General features: G+C 39.2%; 1 protein-coding gene across 10 annotated transcripts in view; it reads right to left on the bottom strand.

Moving 5' to 3' along the window:
- Positions 1 to 13,812, bottom strand: part of LOC138736914 (PC3-like endoprotease variant B) — a 1,109,211-nt gene that overhangs the window by 1,046,253 nt on the left and 49,146 nt on the right. Inside the window, exon 2 of one of the 10 annotated variants that reach the window (XM_069887112.1) lies at positions 1,909 to 1,994. The exons of the other annotated variants lie outside the window; for them this stretch is intronic. Within the exon in view, the coding sequence (XP_069743213.1) occupies positions 1,909 to 1,930 (22 nt within the window). The 5' untranslated portion in view covers positions 1,931 to 1,994. The remainder of the gene's footprint in view (positions 1 to 1,908; positions 1,995 to 13,812) is intronic. 10 annotated transcript variants of the gene reach the window in all.

Below are 13,812 nucleotides of genomic sequence, written 5' to 3'. Positions count from 1 at the left end.
GATGAATAAGGCAAATATCTACAGTTCCTTTTTGGGGTAGATAATTCTAGAACTAGAGGCCAAAAGTATTAAAGAGAAAGGGAAAAAGTTTTGGAGGGACCTAAGAGGTAATTCTTTTCATTCAGAGGGTGGTTCCTATCTGGAATGGACATCCAGAGGAATGAACTGCCCGAGGAAATTGTGGTAATGGGCCAAATAACATTCAAAAGACATTTGGACAGATTTATGGATGAAAAGGGCTTAGAAAGAAATGAACTAAATCCAAACAAATTGGATTAGCCCAGAATGCCAACTTTTTATATAGAACTTACAACAAAACAGCATAATGTAGACCCTTCGACTCACCATGTTGTGCTGACCTACTTATCCCTACCACATGATCAACCTAACCCTTCCTTCACAGCAGATAAACCTTCCATATGCCTCTTGTATCAACCTTTATTGCCACCCCTTGGCAGTACATTCCAGACACCTACCACTGTCTGCATTAAAAAAAAACCCATCCCTGAAATCTCCCATACATTTTCCTTCACTCACCTTAAATGGATGGAATAAAGATAAATGATGTCCACTCTCTTCACCTCTCATAATCTTTTACAACTCCATTAAAACATTTCTCATCTTATGTCACTCTAAAAGGAAAACCCCTGGCTCACTCAACCTTGATTTACAAGACAAGTTCACCAATTTAAGCAACATCCTGGTGAATCTCCTTTGCACCTTCTCCAAAGCTTCCTACAATGAGGTGACCAGAAATGAACACAATATTTTTAGTTGGTCTAACCTGAGTTTTATAGAGCTGTAACATTACCTCGCAGCTCTTGAACTCAGTTCCCCGACTAATGAATACTAGCATTAACCATAACCACTCTCACATCTTATGCAGTAACCTTGAGGAATCCATTGACTTGGACCCCAAGATTCCTCTGCTGTCATACACTTCCAAGAATTCTGTCCTTAACCATGTCATTCTCCTTCAAGTTTGATTTTCAACAGTGTATTGTGACAGAGTACTTAGAGGTGGTTTGGGAGGAGTTGTTAGAACAGCTTGCACACACACATTTTAAAACACAGAATATTTGCAGGAATTTTGCAGAATTCTTTTTGCAGGAGCTTGCCTGGGAGAGCATGTGATCTTTGCAGGCAGATGAGAACAGTTTTGCTCTCAGAGAGGGAGGTGTGAAACAGAGAGAGGAGACAGAAATCAGTTCCAGAAGGACAAGCTGGCAAACTCTGGAAGGCTGCCTGGTCAAAGGAGGAGACTGGCAGTATGACAGATGACCTGAAAGAAAGAGGATCATCTGGAGATCCCTGAAGGGGGCCAAGTTTCGTCAGCAAGACTGATTGAGAAGGAATCAGTTGTGGATGTCCTGGAAAAGGAATCTCTCTCTGAAAACCAGCAAGAACCCGCCTGAGTGGTAACCATTTGCCTGTTAAGCACCAAAGACTGGTGAACTTTGTTAATGCTAACTTCTGTGCGCAGAACAAGAATTGCCTACAACCAGTGAAAATGGATTATGATCCAAAGAACTTTTCTAATCTTAAATATACATTACATACACCTGTGCTTAGTATTAGAAGGGGGATTAAGTAGTATGGAAGGTTAAGTAATAAGTTAAAATTCAATTCTGTTTTCTTGTTCAAATATAATTAAGAACTACTTTTGTTTAAGTAACCCTGTGTTGTGGTGCATATCTATTGCTGCTGGTTTTGGGGGTTCTCTGGACTCCATAACAGTATCGCATCACAATTTTCCAGATTGAACTCCATCCATCACTTCACCCAATTCGGCATCCTGATTATATTCCTTTGCAGTCTTGTCATCTGCAAACTTACTTAAACACCCCTCCAGTTGCAAATCATTTATAAAAATTACAAAGAGCAGGGGTTGAAGAACAAGTCACTGACCTCGAGACAGAATATGTTCCATCTACTTCTAAATTCTGCCTCTTGTCTTTTCAGATGAGCCAACTCTGGGGAACCTTGTCCAGCACCTTTAAATAAGGGAACAACATTTTTCATCCTCAAATCCTCAATACCACTCCTATAGCTCGTAAGGATGCAAAATACCACCATCAATGCCCCAGAAATCTTCTCCCTCACTTTCCAGTATGGTCATCATGAACTAGTTAGATTGAAGGCCCTATCCTATGCTGTATGACTTTTGAGCCTTCTCACTGATGGAGAAGAGGGTGTATTAGATGTGATGGACCATTCAGTTTGTTGGCTTCCTTTCCTGAGCAGCAGGACATATAAGTGGAGTTCATGGAGGGCAAGAAAGTTTGTGCAGTGTATTGAGCAGCATTCACCTCCTTCTGTGCCTTCTTTCAAGTTTCAAGCTTGGCACAGGAGTATCTCCTATACCAAGCTGTGATGCATGTTCAATGGTGCATGTTCAATGGTGCATGTTCAATGGTGCACCAATAAAAGTTATTGAGTGATAAGTGGATAATGTTGAACTTTCTTAGTCACATCAATGTGCTTGCCCAAGGTCAGATCTTTGGAGATAATTATTCCCAAGGATTTGGTTATCTATTCTTTCTACTTCAGGTCCACTGATGTGGACAGGGTGTGTGGTCTCTACCGCCTCTCCTGAATTCAATTATCATCTCCTTCAAATTACTGACGTTGGGAGAGAGGTTCCTATCTTGCCACCATGCCACTTGATTTTAAACTCTTTCCTGTATTTTGTAAAAGAAATTCCCAGAAATCTATTTCCCATCAACACCATTAAAAGCACCTCATTGTTGTATCTCTACATTGTACTTTGTATCCAAAATTCACAGCATTTATTTTAAATTTAGACTTGCAGCATGTAACAGTCCTTCCCGCCCGTGAGCCCATGCCCCCAACCTACAATCCATTTTGAAGGGTGGAGAAAAACTGGAGCATCCAGCGGAAACCCACGCAGAGACGGGGAGAATATACAAACTCCTTACAGAGAGGACCACCTTCGAACACGCATCACTGGCACTGTATTAGTGTTGTTCTAACTGCTACTCCAACCATGCTGTCCCAATTAAAAACTGAAGTTAAAAAAAGTGAACTTGAGGAATTGTTAAATGCTCTGGCACAAATATTTTGTACACATATCGCTACTCTCTGAGAATAATTTTTTTAGACAGTTAGTTTTACTTCTATTTGTTTCCCCCTCCTCCTCCTGGTGCCTATCAGCCATTCAGTGAAACAACTGTCCCTGATCAAATTTTCTTGTGGTTCTAAACTTGATGCTAGAAGCTGCATAAATGTCTGCAAATGGGTATTAAATTGATATATTTTTATTAATTCCTTGTTCATGCACAGATACAGAAGAAATTGACCCTTGATTGCTTGTACTAAATGGATAGGTAAGACTCGCTGTTTTAGCCACTTCTCGACTTTGAGTTCCACAACCTTCAATGAAGCAAATTATTGGAAGGCAAGCACAAAATCTGAACAATATTTTCACTTCTGTTCACACTTGTGTCTGAAAACAAATTCATTTATCTCTCAATTTAATTTCTACTTTTATTTGTTACAGACCTCAAATTATTTTTTTTCTATTTTTCCTGATAAACTGGAAATAATTCTTAATATTAAATCCTTAGTTCTGCCTTTCAAGAAAATGAATAAGATATATTATAGCCTGTCATTCCATTTTTTTAAATTAAGGATTTTCAATCTACATGGAGTTTGAAAACAAACAAAATCAAAGAAACATTACAGATATATACAATAAAATATCAAAACCAAAGTACATGTTGATACAAAGAAGATGAATCAACACATTATCAGAATGATCAAATTCTGCCCTATTGTTTATAAAGACAAAATTTCACACCATGCCTATTCTTAAAAGTAGGAAACTGAAAAATAGAAAAAGATCCCCTCCCCAAAGGAAAAGAAAAAGGGGTAATTCTTCCATATGATTTGACAAAAATCATCTGTTTCCAAAAGCATTAATTACATACCTGATAAAATATTACATGATTCATATGGAGCTTACTTCCTCCATTAAGGGATAAATGAGATAGACATCACTAGGGATACTGGAGATAGTGATATTGGAGACCAGAAGGGGGAACCATCAAAGGTTAACCCCCGTAGATCTTACTTCCAGTGGGTCAGACTCATTTGGGAATCAGATTTCCAAGTAATGGCTATACACTTCCTGGCCACTGCTAAAGCGAGTTTAACAAATTTCAATTGATATTTCTACAGCCTCATTCTAGTCTTATATCTACTAATGTCCCCATTAAAAACAATTCTGGCACGTGATGGAATCAAATTCCAGTAATTTGTTCCAGGAGATTCCCCAAATCTTCCCAGAAAGATCTCACCAGGTCAAATGTAAAAAAGATCCCTATATCTTGACATCATCGAAAACATAAATTGGATAATTCATATTACAATTTATTTTTTGTAGAGAAAGGTACAGCTGACGCAAAAATTATATTGCACCACCTAGACCTCACATTAATTGTATTGCTCATGCTGTCCCAACAAAGGTGAGACCAGAAAAATTGATCAATTTCTATTCCCAGATCTGATTCCCATCTCTCTCTGGACTTACCAGGCCCTTGTTTAGGGGCTTCCACCTGAAGTAAGAAATACATTTTTGAGATAAATTTCTTTGTGACCCCCTTTCGAACCCGAGTCTCTATTTCAGTTCATTGCGGTAAGTGCTGGAACTAATTTATCCCTTAAATAAGATCTTAACTGAACAGAAGAGAAAAAGGATGTATTTAAAAGTCCAAATTTATTCCTGATTTGTTCAAGTGTCATAAATGGACTCTGCTGAAAACAATTTTGGATATATTTGATCTCATTCTGAGACCAAGGTTTTAGAATTGTAAGTGGAATTAATTTATTTTGCACTAGGGATGCTTTGGGTGAGATGACCCCCCCCCCCCCCATAACAATTTGAGCATTGAGTTTATTCCAAATTGTAATAATGTGTTTGGTGTTTCACATCAACCTTACGCAGTTCCAATTATGCAGCTCCGTCAAAGAGGGAGGCGACAAACTTCAATTTGGTTGACTATTAATATATATTTTTTAAAGCATAGGAACTCTAATTCTCCCAGTTCATAATTGTAATTCCTTTCCTTTGCGGTGAATTTAAAATATAAGCAATTTATAAATGAAAGACAACTATTTGAAGTACACTGAAAAGTAAAATAAAAATGTCAAACAGATCCTTCGGGCACATAACTATATCCATAAGTAGATAAGAGGACTGGATTGCAGATTTCACTGTGCATACCTTGCACTGAGATCCCATCTCAACATTTCAACATTTAATCAGGAACAAGACCAGAACACTCCATTCCCCAGGCCTGCCCCATCAGTACATTGGCTGACCCAACTGTAACCTTAAATTATCATTTCTACATATCATGTATCCATCTTCCACTGCCTAAAAATGTTCAAAGACTCTGATTTCATGGCCTTTTGATAAAGGAACTTCCAAAGACTCAAGGTTCTGAGAGAGAACATTAACCACCTCTCTGTCTTAAATGGATTACTGAATTCTACCATAAGAGAAAACATCCTCCCCAAATCAATAATGTCACATCTCCTCAGGATCTCAGGTGTTCAAGCAAGTTCCTTCCACTATTCTGAACTCCAGTGGATACAAGACTAGTCTGTGCATTCTTCCTTGATTGATAACCTATCCTTTCCAGTCATCAGTCAGTAACCTTCCAATGCTGTACTCCAGATTTAGTTCTACCCATACCCTTTATAACTGAAGCATTAACTCAGTACATTCTTTTCTATTTCCCCATGATGGGGTATTAAATGTAAATTCTTGAAACTCCATCATGGATCCCCGAATCACTTATAAAGTAAATTGACCTACATTGTTTAAGCTTGCACACCTGAAAGATAGGTTTTCACAAAACTCTGATCACTCCCATTCCAATTTCCTACAAATAGTCTCAGTATTTATTTTATTTTCAATTGCAAGCTGCTAATTTACATCTTGTCAATTAGAAAACAACATAATTCTACCAATTCCCTGTTTCCTTTGGTCAATATGTTGTCTCCTATAACAGGGGTGTCAAACTCAAATTCACGGAGGGCCAAAATTAAAAACTTGGACTAAGTCGAGGGCCGAACTAAATATTTATTGAAAATTTTCAACAACATCTGCATGTTTTCTCTTCTTTCAACATATGTAATGTTAAACTTTTTCTTATTAAAATAAATGTTTAACAATAGTTTTGGATAAACTCTTTCATTGTCATTGGCCCATTTCCTTTAGCGTTCTGAAACCGTGCACATGACGAGTCAATGAGGGATGATTAAAGCAGTGGTCTTCAAACTTTTTCTTTCCACCCACAGACCACCTTAAGCAATCCCTTACTAATCACAGAGCACCAATGGACGTGAGTGGAAAGAAAAAGGTTGAGAACTGTTGTAATGTGGTAACTCCACATCTGATTAGTTTAATTGTTAGGCAAGTGGTCAGAGAAGGACCCCCCCCCACCCCAAGAAAGGCTTAAATCACAGGAACAAAATAAGCTTCCGTCTCACTGCTCCCAATCTTACACACAGTCCTGATGTGGAATGTGGGGTCGCAGCTCCACGTTCACCCAAGTTCAGGTGCTGTCTGTGTAGAGTTTGTACGCTCTCCCCTGTTCTCGGACCAACAGGTCGGTCGCCTGACGAAGGCACCCGAACCCCCCGTTGAAATGCCGGCGTCCGGAGCGGTGGAGGAATTGGCTGAGAAGAGCGCGTTGTTCCCACCCCCCTCCCATGGTTGGAGAGGGATTAAACTGCGATCTCAAGGCGCCGGGCTTGTCTCCAACAAAAGGAGCGGGAGGCAGGGTCCGCCGTGCACGGAGCGAGGGGGAAGGCATCGCTAACGAGACGTTCGGTCCGGCGTCGCCGCTGAAGCGCAGACCCAGCGAGGATGGTCCCCAACTCCAGCCGCGTCTGTGCGTCCAGGAGCCGGGCGGGCTGAGTGCGGCGCTCCGATCCCCGGGATTCAGGACTCTGAGATCCCTCCACACCTCCGGCATTTTCATTTTCACCTTCAGTGTGCATGCGCTATACTGGCGCAGCGGCCAGCCGGCCAACTCTAATATATATTTAATATGATCTTGCGGGCCAAATATAATTATATCGCGGGCCAAATTTGGCCCGCGGGCCAGAGTTTGACATGTGTGTCCTATAACATGAGCATTTGTATGGAATCTTACACTTTATTTGCTTCTTGTCTGCATCTGGACATTTTTTAGGGGTCCCACAAGATGTTTATATCAGAGTGCTGAGCTGCTTAGGGGTTCAGTTATATCTTTGTGGAGAAAGCCAAAGGAATGCAATTAAAACAGATAGCTGGAGGTCCGTAGAAGGTAAAGATATTTTACTGATGTTTCAAGCCTGAGCCCTTCCTCAAGGAATGCAATTGATGTTTGCCTGTCGGCTTAGATAATGCTTGCAGGATGAATGTTGAGAGCAACAGTAAGTTTCATTAACACTGACACTAGAACAAGAGACTTTAGCTGAGACTGTAGATCAGATTTTGGTGGATACAATATTTGTCACCGCTTGAGAACGTCCAATGCCCTGGTTTCAGAATTTCCTTCAATTTTTCTTGGATAAACCAGGTCACCTCACCCACAATATTAACCAGTATTCTTACACACCTATTATTAAATAAATCCAGATCAATGCATGTTTTGAGAGAAAGCTCAATAAACAACAAAATATTGGACTTTTTACTTTAATATTATAAAATGTAAAGTAAAAAAAAACTAGGATATTTGATTTTGGAAATTCCCAAACAAAAGATGGTAGATGTCAAGCATTGCACATTTTTATAGATACATTTAAACCCACATTTTTTAAAAAAACATCTGGTATGTTACCACATTATTTGTAATTATCCTTTAGCATCCATTCCTGTAATAGAAATTGTCTGGGTTGAAAATGAAGAGTGTATTTATTGAACATTTTACATGTCTGAAGCGGCAATCATTCATTTGAGGTGTAAACAACATCGCCTGCAAAACAACAAAGGTAGCTACTTCTATGATTATAAAACTTTTTCCCACCTACTGGTACCCTATTTATACTTAGTTTTTTCCAAATCTTAATCTGAGAATTTGCCAACTACTTTTTACGATGCAACAATCTCTCTTATCTCAATAAAGAATAATGGTTTGTTGGCTTGCGCCTCCTACAGGTCAATTTCTCTTTTAAATGTCAATGTAAAAATGTTGTCTAAAATCTTAGCCAGTAGATTGGAAAATATGTTGCCTGTTATTATTTCTGAGGACCAGATGGGTTTTATTAAAAACCATTATTCACATTTTAATATTTTGCATTATTTATTATGATATATTCCCCTCACGTTTCTTTGTCAGAATGTGTTATCTCTTTGGATGCTGAAAAAGCTTTTGACAGAGTTGAATTTGCAATATTAGAAAGGTTTAATTTTGGTCCTACATTTATTTCATGGATTAAGTTAGTACACTTATCCTCTGTTGCCTGTGAACACAAATCAACCTCCAATCACCCCCAACCCTGGGTAAAGTGAAGAATAGAGATTTTTCATTCCATTTGTCTGGACTCATTTTAAATCTATTTCTCACTTTGTTTCATAGATTAGCTGGTTTCAAATGTTTTAATGTTCCATTTTATAATTATCATGTATGTAATTACATTTTCCTCTTTCTTCTTTGGCAATTTCTCCTGTCGAGAAAAACTCTGTGCCACAGTTCTGTGGGTTTTGTGTTCACCAGTAAGTGATTTTTGAGAAGCATGGATAGGTGGAGCTTAGCCAAACCATAGGTGGGTCATTTAGATCATTCAATTTCCTGCTGCTTTCGCTTTACTTCCATGTATTTTCATCTGGACGATTGAATCAGTCAGGAGCTTCCCTGGTGCTTCTCTACTGGATTGAGCAGCCATGGGCCAAAGATACCTATGGTTCAGTGAGAATTTTATGCTTATTCAAAGAGGTTTTGAGAGATGCACCTTTTTTTTTTTAAATTTATTAATTTTTTTATTTTTCACACCATAAATCACATTAGCCATGATATACACTTTTTCTTTTTCACACATATACAGTGGAGAGATGCACCTTGATGCATGTTCTCTGTCCTGATAATCTCCTGCTATGTAGGAGTTTGAAGCTTATTTTGGTCTGGTGTCAACTATGTGAGCTGAAGCTAGTCGAATGTGATAAGAGCCCCAGCTCTGGGAGTGTTAGACTGTGAGAGGACACTGATATTGGTTTGTCTATTTATTCAGTAAATTGGGAGGATTTTGCAGTTATACATGGCACTTAACATGTACAGGTGAGCAGGGCTCATTAATATATTGTAGATCATGAGCCTGGGGCAAGGTGTGAACTTTTTTCTAGAAGTCAACAAAGAGTATTAGAGCTAGAGATGAATCCCACCATCAATGTTGTTCAAAGCTGACAGATGGCTTTTGAAATATGAAAAACAGAAATAATTGATCATAGTCCTGTTCTTTCTGGAATACTTGAGCCCTTCTATCTTGATACTTCTGAAGCAGTATTTCCGATCTTTGCTCTTTGGGGCCAGGTCGAAGGATATGACAGCACAGTTCAAGCAGCAGTTGATCCAACAGCATCAGCTCCTGGACATCTTGTGGTATTTCACTTGGTTAATAACATAATCCAACTGCCAGTTCTGGATCATTGAGGTGGCCCCAAGACCTTGCAGTGGTATGTTTGACAAAATATATTTTTTTATTTTCGTAAGGCCTCATTCTAAGCATTTTACCATGAGGTATGCTATAATTTTGTTGTATAAAATCTTCATAATTTGCAGTCACTTACATTATAACAAATACTAAGGGTCAGACAGGGCAATATCTTGTATGGAACTTTATTATTATGTTAATTTACACATGATCTTTCACCTGTTTTCATTCAATGTATAAAAATACACAAACCCATGACTGCTTAGCTAAATACCACTCCAATTCCAACATTTAATTTCACTGATGGCGCCATAATCTAGATTGGATATAAAAAATTCATGGGATGGAATAAGTCAAGAACAGGAGGATGACTAGAGGGGGAGTAAGTCTGCTTTGGGATAAAGGGGAAAAGTGTTCCTGGAATACATGTGCTTTGGCGTACACTGGGGGGAGGAATCTTGACGAACCTGAGGTTAGCATGGAATAGATAGTTTTGAGGTTAAAAAGAAGTATTGGAGATTTTGAAAAACATAAGGACTGGAGGTCTGTGGCTGGTGGCATTCCACAGGGATCTGTTCTAGGGCCTTTGCTCTTGTGATTATTATAAATGACTGATTAGGATGTGGATGGGTGGGTTAGTAAGTTTGCAGAGGACATGAAGATGAATAGTGTTGAAGGTTGCGCTAGGTTACAACAGAATATGGACAGAGTGCAGAGTTGGGTAGAGAAATAGCAAATAGAGTGCAATCCATAAAAGTGTGAAATTATATATTTCAGAAGATTGAATATTTAGGCAGAGTACTTAATAGCAGAATTCTTAACAGTGTGGAGGAACAGAGGGTTCTTTGGGTTCATGTTCATAGATTCTTCAGAGTTACTATGCATGTTGATAGGGCGGTTATGTTGTGTTGGCCCTCATTTGTTGGAGGTTTGTTCAAGAGCCACGAGATAATGTTACAACTCAATAAAACTCTGGTTAGAACATACTTCAGTTCAGTTCTAATTGGCTCATTATAGGAAGGATGTGGAAGCTTTAGGGAGGGCGCAGACCAGAGTTACCGTGATGTTGCCTGGATTGAAGAATGTGAAGCATGATCTAGGGGGTTTTCACATTCAAGCGCTGGAAGAAGAGAGGTGACTTCATTGAGGTATATTAGATTAGGAGAGCCTAGATAGAGAAGGCATCCAGAACATTTTTTTGCAAGGCAGGAATAGGCAATACTAGAGAACATCCATTTAAAATAAATGGAGGAAAGTTTCAGAGAGATATCAGAGGTAGTTCTTTTTTATGACAGAGACTGGAACACACTGCAGGGGGTTGGGGGTGGACTATACAAGAGGGATATTTAATAGGCTCTAAAATAGATGTTAAGAAAATTGGAGGGTTATTGTCTGAAGGAGGGAAGGGTTAGATTGATCACAGTGCAGGTTTATATGGATAGTTACAACATTGTGGGCCAAAGGACCTGCACTGTACAGACATGCTTGATGTTCCATTTTCTAATACAGGAAGGAGATTGACTGTTTCATGGCCTAGGGCCAAGATAACAAACTTTCAATGTCAGCATGACAAAAGGGACAATCATAGACTTCAGGGAGGGGTAGAGTCCATTCCTCTCCACATCAATGACATTGAAGTGGAGGCAGCAGGTACCATCAAGTTCTTGGGAGCAAATATTTCCAGTGAATCAAGCTGGATCAACCACATTAAGGTGAAGGACAAAAAAGTGCATCAGTGCCTGAAAGTCCTGAGAAGGCTAAAGAAATATGGCACATGTCCCATGTCCCTTAACAACCTCCGTAGATATTTCACTAAAAATATCCTAACTAGATGTATCATTGTGGCCCAGGAGTGGCTCTGCCCAAGATCACAAGAAGCCACAGAGATGGGTGAATGCAGATCAGAACATCAATCAGACATCCCTCCACCACCCTGAGTTCTGTCTACACTTACCACTGTTTATGAAAGGGAGCCAACTTATTGAAGGACTTGTATCATACACCATCCATGCCTCCCCCCACCCCCCCACCCCCACCAACCCTGACACCTCTCTCTCCGTGGGGAAGGTTCAAGATTTTGAGATTATGCACCAACAGGTTCAAAGACAGTTTCTTCCCCAAAGCCATCAAGCTCTTGAATGACCTTCACAATAAAGAGCTCATGTTAACAATTACTGTGTTAGGTACTAATTGATCCTTTCACAAAAACACTATACACTGTAATGATCTCTTGATTTTCTGCTTTGTACTTCTGTGTGTTAGATTTGGCTTGTGAAACAAACAATCCCAAGTATAATATTACAAACTAAAACTTGAAACATTTTACATAATTTCTACTGTGATCCAATACAACCAAAATAAAGCCACATTTGGGTGATAATTCTCAATTTGCTTTTCAATATTCACAAAGAGTGTATTTGATGATTTTCAACTGTATAACCTATACTGGCACAGTAGGAAGTCATAAAAAATACTTTGGGCATTTCTGAGTAATTTTCACCAAGGAAATTAAAATTAAACACATGGATCATTGAAAGTTAAATTATGCACCAAACAACATTTGTTTCTGATGCTTAGAGGGAATAGTGTGAAAGGATGCAATATTTTCTCCACATGTAGCCATCTCAAATTTGGATGCAGTATAAGGTGGTGACTTAAGGCAATAATATTAATTTTTATGAGACACAAGGCTCAAATGAACAAGATTTGAAGGCTGGTTTCACACCTTTTCGCTGGTAGCTCTGCCATTATGGCGCTAGCATGGGCTTGGATCACCTGAGGATCAGACCCGAGGGTTGGTCATACATTAGATCAGTGGTTCCCAAACTTTTTCTTTCCACTTACATACCACTTTAAGTATTCCCTATACCATCAGTGCTCTGTGATTAGTAAGGGATTGCTTAAGGTGGGATGTGAGTGGGAAGGAAAGGTTAAGAATTACTGCTCTAGATCCAATTGTTACTGAAATATTTTGCTTGAGAAAAATTGTCATAGGCCCATTTCCTTTGGAGTTATGAAACCAAGCAGATAATGAGTCAATTAGGTACAATTAAAACAGTAGTTTTCAATTTTTTTTCTTTCCACCCACATACCACATTAAGTAATCCCTTACTAATCACAGAGCACCTATGGCATAGGGAATACTAAAATGCGGTATGTGAGTGGAAAGAAAAAGGTTGAAAACCATTGGTGTTCAATGTGACAACAATGTACATATGTGATGGCCTGCAGGAAACAAAAGGGATTGAACAAAGATAAATCAGATATTACAAAGAAGTGATGTATTAGTGAAAAATGTCAAGGCAAACATCTTTTAGGTAGGCAAACATCCAAGTTGCCTCAGAAAAATGCATGTTTGTTGCATATCAAGAGCATATTTGGCAGGGTACTTAAAGGTTAAACCAAAATTAAAGGAAAATGGGTAAAGTTATTGGGAGAGACCATCGAAGAGTGGGAAATAAGAACCTGAAAACAAAGCCTGAATAGCCATTCCTGGCCTTATTTAGATCAACTCTGAGAACTTTGAAGATAACTATTCTGTTAGATTAAAAGGGGCCAAAATCCAACTCTTCATATTTTTTTTAAATCAGAGAATAAAACAACAAAGAAAGCAAAAGTAACAAAAAGATTAGCAATCATTATGCTTCATGTGTAAATGTGAATGCATGGTTTTTGAACAACAATGAAAAAAACCACACGCACACGCACACACATCCCCAAATGTTTTAACTGATGTCTAAATAATGATGCTTTCTTTGGCTTGGCTTCGCGGACGAAGATTTATGGAGGGGGTAAAAAGTCCACGTCAGCTGCAGGCTCGTTTGTGGCTGACAAGTCCGATGCGGGACAGGCAGACACGATTGCAGCGGTTGCAAGGGAAAATTGGTTGGTTGGGGTTGGGTGTTGGGTTTATCCTCCTTTGCCTTTTGTCAGTGAGGTGGGCTCTGCGGTCTTCTTCAAAGGAGGTTGCTGCCCGCCAAACTGTGAGGCGCCAAGATGCACGGTTTGAGGCGTTATCAGCCCACTGGCGGTGGTCAATGTGGCAGGCACCAAGAGATTTCTTTAGGCAGTCCTTGTACCTTTTCTTTGGTGCACCTCTGTCACGGTGGCCAGTGGAGAGCTCGCCATATAACACGATCTTGGGAAGGC

The sequence above is a fragment of the Narcine bancroftii genome, chromosome 6 (assembly GCF_036971445.1).
Source record: "Narcine bancroftii isolate sNarBan1 chromosome 6, sNarBan1.hap1, whole genome shotgun sequence".
Taxonomy (NCBI): Eukaryota; Metazoa; Chordata; class Chondrichthyes; order Torpediniformes; family Narcinidae; genus Narcine; species Narcine bancroftii.
Note: the sequence above shows the minus strand (reverse complement) of the source record. Positions and strands in the feature narration are given on the sequence as shown.